This window comes from Schistocerca nitens, unplaced genomic scaffold (genome assembly GCF_023898315.1).
Source record: "Schistocerca nitens isolate TAMUIC-IGC-003100 unplaced genomic scaffold, iqSchNite1.1 HiC_scaffold_363, whole genome shotgun sequence".
Taxonomy (NCBI): Eukaryota; Metazoa; Arthropoda; class Insecta; order Orthoptera; family Acrididae; genus Schistocerca; species Schistocerca nitens.
Genome location: NW_026045897.1, coordinates 5,969,899 through 5,987,601, shown reverse-complemented (window position 1 = coordinate 5,987,601; position 17,703 = coordinate 5,969,899). Strand labels below are relative to the sequence as shown.

Sequence of the window (17,703 nt, the reverse complement as noted above, 5' to 3'; positions counted from 1 at the left end):
CAAACAAGTGGACGTGTCGGGGAATAAGAGACTCTTACTTTATCTGTTTGTACTGCTCTCTGTAGGGTATAATTATGGCCGAGTTTGTAATCGACGCGGAGAATAAATGTGTTCGCTGAAGTTAATGTTTGAATGCCTTAAAATACTGGCGAGTAGCGACAAGATATTACAGAGTGAGCAGCTAGAAGACCTTACAGAGTTGTGTGGACAAGTAGCTGACGTTAAGCCCGATGTTAGAGGAAAGCTGTCGTCATAATTCAGAGAGACCGCACAGATCGTGGCAGTTTGGTCGCGATAACGAACGATGGTGGGGGGGGGGCGGGGGGGGGGAGAGGAGCGGTTGCGAATGTCGTCCGGACACGTGGTTATGCCGCGGATGGCTTGCGACACCCGGCAGGCTGCTACAACGCCCCTGTCCAAACGAGTGGCCCTCGCCACTTTAAAACCGTGGCACTTTACTGCTTAATTCTTCACGCATCACCGTCCAGCCATTGCCAGTCTACATTTTATATCCTCTCTACTTTGACCATCATCAGTTATTTTGCTCCCTAAATAGCAAAACTCCTTTACTACTTTAAGTGTCTCATTTCCTAATCTAATCCCCTCAGCATCACCCGATTTAATTTGACTGCATTCCATTATCCTCGTTTTGCTTTTGTTAATGTTCATCTTATATCCTCCTTTCAAGACACTGTCCATTCCATTCAACTGCTCTTCCAAGTCCTTTGCTGTCTCTGACAGAATTACAATGTCATCGGCGAACCTCAAAGTTTTTACTTCTTCTCCATGAATTTTAAAACCTAATCCGAATTTTTCTTTTGTTTCCTTTACTGCTTGCTCAATATACAGATTGAATAACATCAGGGAGAGGCTACAACCCTGTCTCACTCCTTTCCCAACCACTGCTTCCCTTTCATGCCCCTCGACTCTTATAACTGCCATCTGGTTTCTGTACAAATTGTAAATAGCCTTTCGCTCCCTGTATTTTACCCCTGCCACCTTCAGAATTTGAAAGAGAGTTTTCGAGTTAACGTTGTCAAAAGCTTTCTCTAAGTCTACAAATGCTAGAAACGTAGGTTTGCCTTTTCTTAATCTTTCTTCTAAGATAAGTCGTAAGGTTAGTATTGCCTCACGTGTTCCACCATTTCTACGGAATCCAAACTGATCTTCCCCGAGGTCCGCTTCTACCAGTTTTTCCATTCGTCTGTAAAGAATTCGCGTTAGTATTTTGCAGCTGTGACTTATTAATCTGATAGTTCGGTAATTTTCACATCTGTCAACACCTGCTTTCTTTGGGATTGGAATAATTATATTCTTCTTGAAGTCTGTGGGTATTTAACCTGTCTCATACATCTTGCTCACCAGATGGTAGAGTTTTGTCATGACTGGCTCTCCCAAGGCCATCAGTAGTTCTAATGGAATGTTGTCTACTCCCGGAGCCTTGTTTCGACTCAGGTCTTTCAGTGCTCTGTCAAACTCTTCACGCAGTATCTTATCTCCCATTTCATCTTCATCTACATCCTCTTCCATTTCCATAATATTGTCCTTAAGTGGATCGCCCTTGTATAAACCCTCTATATACTCCTTCCACCTTTCTGCCTTCCCTTCTTTGCTTAGAACTGGGTTGCCATCTGAGCTCTTGATATTCATACAAGTGGTTCTCTTCTCTCCAAAGGTCTCTTTAATTTTCCTGTAGGCAGTAGCTATCTTACTCCTAGTGAGACAAGCCTCTACATCCTTACATTTGTCCTCTAGCCATCCCTGCTTAGCCATTTTGCACTTCCTGTCGCTCTCATTTTTGAGACGTTTGTATTCCTTTTTGCCTGCTTCATGTACTGCATTTTTATATGTTCTCCTTTCATCAATTAAATTCAATATTTCTTCTGTTACCCAAGGATTTCTATTTCTTTTTACCTACTTGATCCTCTGCTGCCTTCACTACTTCATCCCTCAGAGCTACCCATTCTTCTTCTACTGTATTTCTTTCCCCCATTCCTGTCAATTGTTCCCTTATGCTCTCCCTGAAACTCTCTACAACCTCTGGTTCTTTCAGTTTATCCAGGTCCCATCTCCTTAAATTCCCACCTTTTTGCAGTTTCTTCAGTTTCAATCTGCAGTTCATAACCAATAGATTGTGGTCAGAATCCACATCTGTCCCTGGAAACGTCTTACAATTTAAAACCTGGTTCCTAAATCTCTGTCTTACCATTATATAATCGATCTGATACCTTTTAGTATCTCCAGGATTCTTCCAGGTATACAACCTTCTTTTATGATTCTTGAACCAAGTGTTAGCTATGATTAAGTAATGCTCTGTGCAAAATTCTACCAGGCTGCTTCCTCTTTCATTTCTTCCCCCCAATCCATATTCACTTACTATGTTTCCTTCTCTCCCTTTTCCTACTGACGAATTCCAGTCACCCATGACTATTAAATTTTCGTCTCCCTTCACTACCTGAATAATTTATTTTATCTCGTCATACATTTCATCAATTTCTTCATCATCTGCAGAGCTAGTTGGCATATAAACTTGTACTACTGTAGTAGGCATGGGCTTTGTGTCTATCTTGGCCACAATAATGCGTTCACTATGCTGTTTGTAGTAGCTAACCCGCACTCCTATTTTTTTATTCATTATTAAACCTACTCCTGCATTACCCCTATTTGATTTTGTATTTATAACCCTGTATTCACCTGACCAGAAGTCTTGTTCCTCCTGCCACCGAACTTCACTAATTCCCACTACATCTAACTTTAACCTATCCATTTCCCTTTTTAAATTTTCTAACCTACCTGCCCGATTAAGGGATCTGACATTTCACGCTCCGATCCGTAGAATGCCAGTTTTCTTTCTCCTAATAACGACGTCCTCTTGAGTAGTCCCCGCCCGGAGATCCGAATGGGGGACTATTTTACCTCCGGAATATTTTACCCAAGAGGACGCCATCATCATTTAATCATACAGTAAAGCTGCATGTCCATTGAGAACCCTGAAAATGTGCTATCCAGACACAAAATCTAACAAAAGTTCAAAAATGCTTCAAATGACTCTGAGCGCTACGGGACTTAACTTCTGAGGTCATCCGTCCCCTAGAACTTAGAACTACTTAAACCTAACTAACCTAAGGACATCACACACATCCACGCCCGAGACAGGATTCGAACCTGCGACCGTAGCGGTCACGCGGTTCCAGACTGTAGCGCCTAGAACCGCTCGGCCACCCCGGCCGGTTCTAACAAAAGACTCAGCCTTCATAAACCTGCTAACCTACGAAAAAAGGAAGATATATCTCGTAGTACCAAGCGCACACACTCCACACCCATTTCCTCTCTAAATCTCTCTCAAATGACTTACTCTTTTGTATAGTACCACCCATCCACTAAATTGCTTACGCGTAAGTCCTTAGAGCCCAGTTTGAAAACGTACTAGCAAGACTAAACATCCAGTGGCTAATTCTTAGAAATGATTCCATCATTACAGTTTGCACAAACCATGATTTCGAAACGATCCACCTACAAAACATTGGAATCAATGCTTCGCTCAATTCCCCTCAGTCCCACTCAACCTCAGTCTCTTTTACTCCACTGCTTTTCACCGCTGTCAACCAGGCTGGTGAACGTGACACACAGTGGAAGGTGTCACGCAGAAATTAAATTCCCATCTCAGCATCCACATACCCCAAACCTTTCGTATCAGCAATAATTCTCACATTTTTACCTAACCCTCGCCCACAATAGACCGTCACATCAGTAACAGAGCCTTTATTTGCTATTGCTCCTATTGTGCAGAACCAAATGAACTGCAACCACAAGCCTACAGATTTAAAAAATGCTTCTTATGTGACGGCTGCCTGACCCAGAATGGGAGAACCAACCGACCGATCCCAATTACAAACAAAACAACCCATCAGTAGAACGAAAAACCAGTAAAAGTTGCAAATTTTTACTTTTTATTCATTCGATGACTAGTTTTCTGCCAAGGTCCATTTTCAAATCGTCATAACATTTCCGAAGGTGTCAAAAATGTGCTATGAACATTTACAGGGCACACAGATAACTCACCGAATGAACAAAAAGTAAAAATTGGCAACTTGGACCGATCTCTCGTTCTACTGATTAACAGAAGTCGTTGACTCAACTCACTCCAGCATACTGGTAGCTCCCAAATGTGCAATCCTTGCACAACTGTATCATCTACACGGACCTAACTCTCATGACCTGATAAATGCAATGTAAAGGCATTATTCACTACACTAAACTTACCATCCTCATCCCAACAATTCAATGCATTGCATCCCCACCATCCTCAGAACCATAGTTTTCCACACTATCTAGTCAAATTTACCGTCATCATACCAAAAGTTTCTTGTGTCACATCCAAAACATCAAAGACATCCAGTTTAGAAAACCCAATCCTACATTGTCTTTGGCTACCCCAAAACATTAGCTTAAAACCTATACCTAACCTTGGTTCACCACGTAACACATCAGGAGAAAGCAGCAGCATAACATTCCATCCACATTTCTGTTTTCTCAGCTCCAGCAAGATCTACATCATTCACATGTTATCTCAATATTGGAACTATGCCCTAATGAAAATTGTTACTATCACATAACACAGTCCCAGTGTCACCCTACATTCTACAAAGCACAGATAATTCCTACAACATACCACTAGTAATGGTTGCCATTGGGTACATGTGAGATATCCTGATTGCAGCACCTCCTCCTACAGGCCAAAAAACCCTGGGACTGTGACACACACTTCCCATAAACTGAACAATGCATTGGAAAGCGTTCCTTCTCCTTTTTATCCACTCGTCCTAACACCCAGACGTTGACAAACAACTTCAACAAGTCGAACTCCGTGCCTCATATCTTAACGGTATCCTCACTGACCCTCGCTGCACCTACGGAGTGCTCGACAATTCGGTACATGCAGTGTCCACAAATACGACCACTGTGTCTTTTGCTCACAGTTTACAGTACCTGTCCATAACGCCACAAAAATATAGCATTAACAACGCAAGACTGTAAGACGGCGCATTCGAGAAAATGCAGGTGAGAGGCTGTTCGGGACTCCATTACCTTCAACCACATTAAAGAAGCTTTTATATCCTACTGGCTCTAGTCAAGTTGTACGTATGCAAGTTCCTATCCCTGGTATTCATCATTTGGGTTTGCAGCTCCTTGTGTTTTCCGTGTTTGCAGTTGAAATTGTAGGATGTCAGGTCCGCCAGTTATGCAAAACACCGTTTTTTCTATGTACCCAAACATGTTTCAGCACCACTGTGCCATCACCAGTGGGTTTCCGTTTTATTTACTCTGTAATGTGAACATTCTTTCTGTTAAATGATTACAAACTTAATTGGATATTTAGTTCAAACAGTAGTTCGATTCTTTTGTTAATACCTTTACACTTGGTGTGCATGATTTCTCATCAACCTCGTTTGGTTGCAGATGGCAAGCTACTGGTAATAAATAATACATAAGTGGTCCTGAGAAATCATGCACACCAAGTGTAAATGTATTAACAAAAGAAACGAACTATTGTTTGAAGGAAATATCCAATTAATTTTGTAATCATTTAACAGAAAGAATGTTCACATTACAGAGTAAATAAAACGGAAACCCAATGGTGATGGCACAGTTGTCCTGAAACATGTTTGGGTACTTAGAAAAAACGGTGTATTCCATGACTGCCGGACCTCGCACCCTAATATCCTATTCCTGGGTTCACCTATGATTTAAGAGTAGGTGGTTCAAATGGCTCTGAGCACTATGCGACTTAACTTCTGAGGTCATCAGTCGCCTAGAACTTAGAACTAATTAAACCTAACCAACCTAAGGACATCACACACATCCATGCCCGGGGTTTTCGAATACTAATCAAAACGTCCTGGCACGAGGGTTCGAACCTCGCTTTACTTTAATGTAGTATAATAATCAACAACAATGATGGAAGCGTGGACAGAGTTTTAGGGCACTCTTTTGCCCTTGGAGTGGGAAACTCCTCCTAGAAGCCTGAAGTGTAACCAATGCTTAAAGACATGAGGGTGCAGAAGGTAATGGAAACTGCTGCTGTGTATCCACAGGACATGTAGTCTGTAATTGAAAAGTGTTGTGATGATGCCTCCATTGACAAAAGATTCCAGACTAGTCCCCTATTCGGATCTGTGGGAGGAAACCGCCAAGGGGACGGTGTCCTAATCAATTACGTCTCCCGTACAGCTCCTTGTCTGACACACCACGCTTCTTTTGTCACTGTAAATCTTGCTCAACAGCATATCTTCATCCGTCTCTATCTCCTCTACAAAGCTCTTAAATCCACCACCCAAATGTGTCAGCTCCATGACGCCGACGACATCGTCTTCTTTACCCCAACCAGCCTTACAAGCTTCCTAACGTTCCTTCTGAATCTATCTCAGTAACTTCACCTCTTGCTGCTACCTCAAAATCAGTTATGTTAAAAACTCAGACAATTATTGTAATAAATACTACCAATCATTTCTCTCCCAGACTTCCACCATACTGATATACACGTAATACTTTTGTCAGACACCTAGCTCAAAGCAAGTATTCCGACAACTTCCGTAAAACTAGACGGGCATTTCTTTCTCAGGCATGACGGATGCAACAGACGAGGGGGTGGAGTAGGGGCGTACGTACGCTGTGCTGTGCTGTTCATAGAGAGTGCCTGGCAGAGGGTTCATCGAACCACCTTCACAATTCTCTATTATTCCAGTCTCGTATAGCGCGGAAAGAATGAAAACCTGTATCTTTCCGTATGAGCTCTTATTTCCCTTATTCTATTGTGGTGATCGTTCCTCCCTATGTAGGTCGGAGTCAACAAAATATTTTCGGATTCGGAGGAGAAAGTTGGTGATTGGAATTTCGTCACAAGATTCCGTCGCAATGAAAAACGCCTTTATTTTAATGATGTCCAGCCCAAATCCTGTATCATTTCTGTGACACTATCTCAGGACTGAAGACCACAACAACAAACAATCTCCCACATTTTGCGATTATACGAAACGTGCTGCCTTTCTTTGAACTTTTTCGATGTACTCCGTCAGTCCTATCTGGTAAGGATCCTTAGATTTCAGCAAAGCATTTGATACTGTCGACTTCGACATCTTACTTGCTAAACTTCGCGATCTAAATTTTTCACCAACTGCAGTGCAGTGGTTTCGCTCATACATGACGTCTCGTCAGGAACGCGTCCTGTCCGGGAATACAAAATCAAAATGGCGTCAGGTAGTGTCAGGCGTTCCCCAAGACTCAGTATTAGGTCCTATACTCTTCTCTCTGTATGTCAATGATGTGTCATCAGTTCTGATCTATTGCAAATATCACATGTATCCTGATGACCTTCAGTTGTATCTAAGTGCAAAACCAGTCAATCTTAAGAAAGATATTGAGAGTTTCAATACTGACCTCCATGCACTATCAAAATGGGCACAGAACGTAGGACTAAAACTCAACCCATCTAAAACCCAAGCGGTACTTGTTGGTCACTCTAAGCTCATTAGCCCAAAACATCGCGAATCAGTACCATCTCTTATCGTAAATGGAGCAAATGTCAAGTTCTCTCCCTCAGCAAAGAGTTTGGGAGTAATAATAGATGAAAATCTAAATTGGAGAGAGCACGTAACTGCAGTGTGCAACAAAGCATCAGCATCCCATCACGCCCGACAAAAATATAAAAAAACTCCTCCCTTTCGATCTGAAAAAGAAACAAGTACAAACTCTTATACTCCCAGTCATTGACTACAGCGATATTATCCTACAAGAAATCCCTCAGGAAAATTCTCGACGTCCGGAACTGGTCATGAATGCCTGCGTCCAATATACCTGTGACGTTCGACTTTTTGGTCACATCTCACGAGCATACGCACAATTGTCATGGCTGCGTGCAGACGAACTCAGACATTTCCATACACTCTGTCTCGTCTACTGTCTTATAAATGTACGCTGTCCCTTATACCTCTCCTTGTCCTTAACGCTCATGTCTGAACAACATGACAGAAACACACGTTCCCATCATACAAAATCCTCTCTGTTACATTACATCGCTCAGTCACCTTCTCCAAGTCCTTCACGGTAGCAGGAACCCGACTCTGAAATAACCTCACTGCATATATTAGAGAACTTAAAAACATGTCCGGCTGCAAAAAAACAGTTAATGACGTATGTACTTAAGTAACAGTAATGCCTTCCTCTGTATATGAATGCACTTCACCCCATTACTTCCTTCTTTCCAACTAGATCTTCCTCAGTTCCCAATTTTTCTCATGTTTACCATTACTATTTCATTCTTTCTTTTACTGTTATTATTACTACTTTTATCATAATTTTTATGTATAGCAGCTGTTGTAAAAATTCCGCCAGTATTTACTTTATTATGTCTTAGTTATTTTATTCGTATTGTCAGTAGATTAATCTATGTTTCTTATTCAAACTACTGTCATGATGTAACTATGATGTGTACAATGCTGCATAAGTGCTACACTGGTTCGATGTAAGAGCGGGCCTGATGGCCCTAATCTGATCAGGTTAAATAAATAATTACCACACATAAAGATGCCTGTGTGGTGGCATTCGCTTCGGAGGTAAGCTGTTTCGAATCCAGGTAGGTGACGGTAGAAATTTCCACTGCTAGTATTTCCCCAGTAGTGGAAGGGGAGATGGAAGTGTAAAGTTTCTCATCACCAGCCTTGCGTCACCATTCTACATTAACTTAGCTCTCCGCAGTACATCACGGCATGTGGGCCTGAGACTCTGTTGATGGTGACATGTGTAGTGTCGACGATAATCGCCTGCAGAAAATTTGCAGTCTACCACCACAGAGACACTGTGCGTCTAAGCAGCATCACCAGGCGCCAGTGAGAAAGATGCAGTAAGCCATTCGTCCCGCTGTTTCGAGGTGCCACACAAGACGAGATTTTCCAGTTCTGCCGGTGTCTGGCATGAGTTGTGTCAGTCTGAGTTCTGTTATGCCCGTGAGGGCATCAACGGTTCCATGACGAGTGCAGAGAAGCAAGGAGGTTGCACTTCTGCCTTCAGAGGGCAAAAATTTGTCATGGCCAGAAATTTGTCATGGCCATTTCCAAGGGTTGTTTAGGTGGCCATGGTGGGATTTCGTGTTCGCCATTTCAATGTGTTGAAATGTGGCAGAACGACACCGAGGTCACGTTGTTCAATAAGGAATCCACACACCAGAACAACAAAACATGCTCAAGCTCCACACACGATCCATTACTGCCTTGTCATCGAGCTGAGGTACTGAACACTTCTATTGTACAGTCAAATCAAAGTTCCCATTCACGTACGCTTCAAAAGAGTGTGGTCCAAACAGCTATTGTGATCACACCCAGGCCCACGGAAGATGAGGTGGGTTCCTTTCCAACTCTTCCTGATAGTGGGTATTTTCCTTGGACAAGAAAACAATATTTCTCCTGTGCACACTGTAATATATCACACATTCATTAGGAAGCAACACTTTGAGCGAGGCGTGGCAGAAGTTGTCACAACGAAGTACTGTAGGTTACAACTCATTGCTTCATATCATTGAAAAAGAAAAAACTGTGTACGAAAGGCTTTAGGCTGATGTTTGTTATGAATTATCTGACAGTGTGGTTGTAGATTGTTGACCGAGATGCTTGATGTCCAACTCTTCTTTTCCAAGTGGATTTCATTGGGGACTGTTCAGCTGATTAAGGGACGGTGGCACACGTTTCCTCTCTCGTTTTATTGCTTCCAATACGTGGCCTGTGTCTGAGACAGCCAGAAGAAACACGACAGTTACCTCAATCAGCCAAGGCTGCTTTACGAGGTGGATCATGGCAAATGGTCTCATCCTGCCTCTCATAGATTTTGCTATCTGCAGATGTCAGTGCACCCATACACCCGCCTCCAATAGCTCTTTTACAAAAAACTGTTGCACCATGGATTCGCAAATCAAAGACTACAGTACTGAAACAAATAATGCAATATTGATAACATGGTTTTTCACCAGCTTCAAAGCAGGAATATCAATAAAACCTATTTCTTTCCTCATTTTTACTATGTCAAGAGCGATACAGGGACTTCTTAAGCACCCTGTAGATGAAATGGACTTTTATAGTGACACTGATATCTGCTTTTCTCGATACTCTTAATTTGTGTTGACATGTCGCCATACATAATTTTGGGTAATTGCCACTGAACCTGGACAATGTCTTTGAAGAACGCCCAATCTTATCAGCCAGAGGAGACTTTTGGTTCAGATATCTGCAGTGTATGGGCACCACCCATTTTCTACATCTACGTCTACAACTATATGTGTACTCTGCAATTCACACTTAAGTGCCTGGCAGAGGGTTCATCGAAACATTTTCATACTGTTTCCCTACTATTCCACTCTCGAATAGCACGTGGGAAAAAGGAACACCTCAATCTTTCCGTTAGAGCTCTGATTTCTCTTATTTTATTAAGATGATCACTTCTCCCTACGTAGGTGGGTGTCAACAAAGTGTTTCCGCATTCGGAAGAGAAAGTTGGTGATTGAAATTTCGTAAATAGATCTCGCCAAAAAGAAAACCGCCTTTGTTTCAGTGACTGCCAACCCAAGTCGCGTATCATATCAGTGACACTCTCACCCCTATTGCGCGGTAACACGAAACGAGCTGCCCTTCTTTGCACTTTTTCGATGTCCTCCGTCGATCCTACCTGGTAAGGATCCCATATCGTGCAGCAGTATTCCAGCAGATGACGGACAAGTGTGATGTAGGCTGTCTCTTTAGTGGGTTTGGCGCTTCTTTTAAGTGTTCTGCCAACAAAGCGAAGTCTTTGTTTCACCTTCCCCGCAATATTATCTGTGTGGTCTTTCCAATTTAAGTTGCTCGTAATTGTAATTCCTAGGTATTTAGTCGAATTGACAGTCCTTAGATTTGTGTGATTTATCGTATACCCAAAATTTATCGGATTTCTTTTAGTACTCATGTCGATGACCTCACAGTTCTCTTTGTTTAGTGCCATTTGCCACTTTTTGCACCGTACAGAAATTCTCTCTAGATCATTCTGTAATTGAAATTGATCGTCTGACGATTTTACTAGACGGTACGTTACAGCGTCGTCTCCAAAGAATGTAAGGGGGCTGCTCAGATTGTCACCTAGATCATTTATTTGAATCAGGAACAGCAGAGGGCCTATGACACTACCTTGCCGAACGCCAGATATCACTTCTGTTCTAATCGACGATTTACCGTCTGTCACTACGAATTGTGACCTCTCTGAGAGGAAATCACGAATCCAGTCACACAACTGAGACGATACTCCATATGCACGCAATTTGATTAATAATCACTTGTTCTGGAAAGCGTTCTGGAAATCTAGGAATGTGGAACGATCTGAGATCCCTTGTCGACAGCACTCATTACTTGATGGGAATAAAAAGCTAGCTGTGTTGCACAAGAACTATATTTTCTGAATCCGTGTTGGTTATGTACCAATAAGTCATTTTCTTCAAGGTGATTCATGGTGTTCGAGTAAAGTATATGCTCCAAAATCCTACTGCAAATTGAGGTCAGTGATATGGGTCTGTAATTGAGTGGATTACTCCTATTTTTTGAATATTGGTGTGACCTGTGCTACTTTCCAGTCTTTAGGAACAGACCGTTCGTCGAGTGGCGGTTGTATATGATTGTTAAGAAAGGCGTTATTGTGTCTGCATACTCTGAAAGGAACCTGGTTCGTATACCATCTGGACCGAAAGACTTGCCTCTCTTAAGTGATGTGAGTTGTTTCGCAACACCTAAGATCTCTACTTCTATGTCACTGAAGCTAACAGCTGTTCTGGTTTCGAATTCTGGAATATTTACTTCGTCTTCTTTCGTGAAGGAATTACGGAAAACTGTATTTAGTAACTCCGCTTTAGTGGCACCACCATTGGTAGGATTTCCATCGCTATCGAGCAGTGACGGCATTGACTGTTTTTTGCCACTGGTGTGCTTGACATACGACCAGTATCTCTTTGGGTTTTCTACCATATTTTGAGACAATGTTTCATTGTGGAAACTATTAAAAGCGTCTCGCATTTACGTCCGCACTAAATTTCGGGCTTCCGTGAAACTTAGCATGCCAAATTCAGAAGAACGCAAAACCCCCAAGACTGTCTTTTTTCGTTGCTCCTGCAACAGTGTTCTGAGTTGTTTTGTGTGCCATGGTGGATCAATCCCGTCTCTTATTAACATATGCGGTACGAATCTACCTATTGCTGTCAATACTGTATCTTTGAATTTCAGCCATATCTGGTCTACACCAACATAAATAGCTTGGAAGGAATGGAGGCTCTCTCTTAGGAAATCATCAAGCGAATTTTTATCTGCTGTTTTAAATAGATATTCTGCGATGACGTGTGGGTGCTATTCTGTCATTCTGCGCAACGGATTAATCTGAGATGTACCCTTTACCCTGTGGCTCCTGCAAGATGCAATTTCCACCCCCACACTACTACAGAAGTCAGACAGATGCTCCTAACGTTCTAAAGAGAAATGCCGGAAAAACTTTTAGCAATAAATATCTTTTGGAGTCGCCCGCTGTAAGGAAATACACACAAAAATTCACAAAATTTCTTACGTAACTAGTGGGATACTTGGGTACTGGAGTAGTGCTAGTTATTGTAAGACAAGCATGAAACTAACGAAAATTACTATTTATTTTGCAAAAATTCTGAGGAATCACAATGGCACTTTTAGTTATGAACTGAACAAGTTATTTCTGGGTTCTTTTCGGTATGAGAAGTTACCTCTTAAGGATAGGATTCGCTAATGAAATTTCTATACAAGGTTTAAGATAGTTATTGACTTGGCAGAATGGCTGAGAGCCGCGCCTACTCAACTTGAATAATGATCCGTTAGAATGTTGCTAGGTACAGTTGAGGCTGTCGCATGTGAAATGCAGTGAAGTGTACTGTTGTGGAGGAAATATGGGGCTCGCAAGAGCTGTAGCGCACAATACCGTAAGCTGCGATGACTGCTCTCTGCGCCGCTTGCTGCTGACAAATAAGATAACTCTCGTTCTATCTGGATTGACCTACGCCAATCAAACTCTCCCTATGCCTTGATGAAGTCAAGGATTCCTATTCGCCCCTATTGGCGTAGTACACTGGTCAGATAACCAGTCCACCACGATGCCACTCAAAAATTCGCTCACAGGCGTTTAACTATATATTGAGTCCTTGCGATTAAGCTTTGTTCACTGTGTTGGCCACCAAACTTATTGTGCGGTGTGAACGGACAGAGTTAGAGTTGCACTCCAATTCGCTCTTGACAGAGGTGCTCTCCCAGTGAAGTACTGAGGAGAGACTTGTTCCTCACTCTTTGAGTACACGTACGAGCGCGCACGCTCTCGTTACGTATTGTCGCTCCAAGAGCGACAATGGAACGGCCCCTCTCCACGCTAGACGTGAAGGAGTATATCTTTTAGTCTCTTCCATTACTCCTTCAGCTCAAGGCGTCAGAAATATCATCTGCCAATCAGCATTGCTCTTCTAAAACGGGAGAATGACGTTTCGTTTAAGGTGACTAATCCAGAAATCTGTAGCATCGGCGTTTGGCGTTTACTGTCTCCCTGTGTAAAATCTCTGAAACTGTGTGCTATGTTTGTAAAGAATGCGTAGGCTGGGCGTTCCCACACAATGTAGCGGAATTTGCTTTTAAGCCGAACACGGGTTCGTTCTTCCTTTCACTCAGGCAAATGCTGTCCGCTCCACGGGCGGCCGAGGTTGACTCGTCCTCTGAAGGGACCGGCCTCCCGGCGTGCGGTCTGCCTCTCTCGAATTACAATCTTCTGTGACTGTCGTGTCTGGAATGTACGTGTGTATGAAAGCCTCGAGTATTTCAACCATGGTGCGCTTACTTGTTATTTGCATATCGTTTACACGAATTCATACAACATTGACTTTATCTTATAGAGTTTGGGTTCGAATGAAGCGTCTTGATGTGCATAATATGACTGAGCGCGGAATGTGTAAGCAATGGAGGTCAGGAGACCAGGACGTCTTACAATATACTTAGCGTTTATTGTCAGTGATACGGTTTTGAGCCTCGCTACATTGACCTTGTGTTCACTAATCCCTGTATCCATCATTACTCTGTCTTTTAGAAGAGGACGAGAAGTGGCAGCTGGAGGACAGAAGCCACACCACGGTCTCTGTGGACACCGACTGTGTGCAGCTGCTGGCGAACGCCCTGGACCACCCCACGTGTCCGCTGGAAGACCTGCCGCCGGAGACCGTGGAGCAGCGTGAGCGGTGCCGTGCGGAGCTGTGGGACGACGTGGTGCGGAGATCGCCCCACGTGCCCGTCACCAGCTATCTGGCCTACACGCAGAGGGTGAACATCAACCTCTGTCTGCTGGCATGGATGGCAGCTGGCTCGTACGGCATCTGTCAGGACGTCCCATTTAGCACGATACGGTCGGTGCACGATGCTCGCTGCTATTTCGATAGTCCTGACGATCAATCGTGTCTGAAATCGAACGCCACAGATGCCATCTGCTCTGTTTCCAGAGCTATTCTGATGCTGAGGTGTCGCGATTTTTCCACCTTTTCCGATAATTGCAGCATCAGTTATGAAAGACCTCTATCACACCCATTGACAATGGAAAGTGAGTACCTATTGCATCAAAAGGTAACAGAAGAAACACTGAACCACAAAAACAGCTTAAACGACGCCACCTTGAGATACAAGAATTTCAAAATCGACAGCTTAAAGCCTTTGGAAATCTCACTTGTATTGGTAAATATTGTTTTCCGCCTTTGGACTGCCGGAGTATACATATACCTTCCCCAGTTACGCAACTTGCCTGGAAAGATATTCTTGTCCTTTCAGATCACTTGTATAGTCCAGATCATGTGTTCTGAGGTCGTGTATCGTATGACCGGTTTCCCTGGCTTATGTACTGCAGTGCTGATAGATAGCGGCCTCACACTTCTCAGCTGTATCTGGCTAAACCTATTCTGCTACCACATGTATGCTTGTGTTCGTCATCTCACGCTTCCTAACGACCTGCTACCTGCTGAAGTAAGCAGGTTACTCTGTCGTCAAGTGCTGTATGCGTTAATACCGTGGAGTACAGTATGTGTGCAGCTGCTGCTTTGGAAAAGACGAGCAAATATCATCTGATCCATAGTCGTGTAGTAGTCCTTGCGGGCATTGCACTATCAGTGTCTTTCAATACGGTTTGTCTCGGACTGATTGGGTACATGTACCTACGTACTCGGTTTTCCATGCGGCAACTCAAAATTTTTGTTAACAATAAATTTGCCTCAAAGAAACAATGTTTTTTCATGTCAGTTAAGGCTGTTATCCTAAGTGGAATAGGCATTATAATTAGAATCGGGTTCCACCAGGCTCAGGAGATAGCGCAGTTTGTGTACTACGTACACCTAGTTACGATGTTGCAAGGACCAGTGCTGTTCGTCTGCTTCGTCTGTAACGGAACGACGCTCCCCTTACTGAAGGACAGGGTGCTGGCGTGGTTTAACCCAACTGGCATCCCTGCAGGGCGAGAATTCTGCTCAGCTGCAGAGAGGAATCTGGCCAGGAGGAACAACGAACAGTCTCCAGCTGCAGAATCCTCACTGTAGGCTGCTTCGGTATTTTTCCCAAATAACTGTCTTCACTACAGACTGCATTAAAGCCAGTAATCAGGTATAAAGATGTACTCTATCTGATATGACAACATTAAATGTGATATTGTACAGCCAGCGCTTTGCTAATGTCTTCTTCATTTATAACTGTGTGGTTATTTTAGCCTCTGTCTGCGTATTCTAATGCAGTAGATTACTTACGAAAATTGTTCCGAAACACTTTGTGTACCCATATATATATATATATATATATATATATATATATATATATATATATATATATATATATATATATATATTAATAAAACCAACAAACTGCAGGGACGAATCCCAATGGGAAGTGGAGGAAAAAGGTCGTATCAACATGTGTGCAGAAATGCACCGCTATCACAGTAGATGGCGCTGACGAATTAAATTTCCTCTGACCACGTGCCGTGTGTTCCTCGTATATAAGAGACTGCGTGATCGACGCAGCATACTGTAAGCAGCATACGGTGTGGTATTCGTGTCGGGATCAAGCGGGACACAGTCAAACAGATGGAAACAGTCGAGATGCAGCGCAGCTATACTTGAGCAAGTGCCGTCACGGAGAAAAACCACACCACACAACATTTCAAACCCTTTTGGACGTTTGTGTGATCACGAGTCCTTTCAGTCAGATGTATGTGCAGGGAGGTGGCGGACTGTGCACACACCAGATCCGGAGAACTGGGCTCCACAGAATATTCGGACGAACCCTTGCAAAAGTCCAGGAAGGTGGCCAGCTATTTGCACATTCCAGGCTCTCTCTGAATGACGGGCTGCTCCACTGGAGCTTGTAATAGGGTTAGTATCCTGTCGGACCCGGTCCTCCAAATGTGGTGTACGCAGACTCCGCCGCCTCCCTGCACGTTCGTCTGCCTGAAAGGACCCGTGGTCACACAATCGTTCAAAAATGGCTTGAAATGTTGTGTAACGTGGTTGCCTTGTGTGAGGAAAGCTTGTTTTGGTATAGTCGAGCTGCGTCTCGACCGTTTGGTTGCACAAACTCACCACCTTGCCTTATTCACAACACGGGTAGCTGCTTACAACACGCTGCTCTCATTCGTCAGTGTCACCTACCGTGGCAGTGGTGCTTAATTAACATATGTTGCCTGGAAAAAGTAAGTTTTATACAGATATGCGTGTGAAACTTGTACTTCTATACGATTTGTAATTTAAGTACCACGGCAAGAGACTTTCAAATCTTTGTAAAATGAAAGGAGCAGCGAGATGGCTGAAGTAGTGTGTGGATGAATGTGTAAATGGGTTTGTTGAGCTTATTAGTGTTTCGATTGCATAGAGTGGCTCAAGTAAAAGAAAAGCAATAAATAAATGTATAAAATGTGACTCGAAGTGAACGCAGACAAAGTATTAAAGGATACTATTATACGAGATTAGACTAATTGCGTTTGTGAGACAATGTGGTGATTTGTTAAGGCAGACGTTCGTAAGGGTACTGTAGCACATGTTAAAAGTTAGTGTGTTCCACGTGTGCTGCTCTAAAACGAGGAACAACAAAGGACGCAGTACGCTGAAATTATTGTGATTTGTAATCACAAGATGATGTAACATTTGTTCAAATAAAACCTGAGTGAGTAAAGTGAAGGAGTGTCTGTGTGAATGAAATATTCAGCCCAAATAGAAATCCCGTGGTAAATAATAGTACGTGGACGGATTTTCGGAAATTGTGACAGTACAGCGATCGTGACTGATTTAGCAGGCGTCCACAACGCTAACAGCGATTTTGGTGAAGGAAGAGACGCCGGACTGGACGCAATGGAGCCGCAGACTGCGGCGCGACCCGCCGCCCTGGCAGGTGGCAGGCGCGGGGCTGCCAGCCCGCCATACTGCAGGCGCGGGCCGCAGGGCTCGCCACACTCACAGCCGAGGTCACTACATTACGTCCGAGTGGCTGTACCAAAAATACAGTTCAAAGTCAGTAGGGAGAGAGAGACACTCAAAAAACATCACTCGCAGATTTCTAAGGTAACAAATTAAGATTATCGCTATCTGATTACCCCAGCCAAGTCAGTCACTTGTAACTTAAA

General features: G+C 43.2%; 1 protein-coding gene across 1 annotated transcript in view; it reads left to right on the top strand.

Moving 5' to 3' along the window:
* LOC126228333 (uncharacterized) overlaps positions 1-17,260 on the top strand; it is a 61,680-nt gene extending 44,420 nt beyond the window's left edge. Inside the window, exon 4 of the mRNA XM_049942284.1 lies at positions 14,146-17,260. Coding sequence (XP_049798241.1) covers positions 14,146-15,167 — 1,022 coding nt within the window. The 3' untranslated portion in view covers positions 15,168-17,260. The remainder of the gene's footprint in view (positions 1-14,145) is intronic.
* The last annotated feature ends 443 nt before the right edge of the window (positions 17,261-17,703 follow it).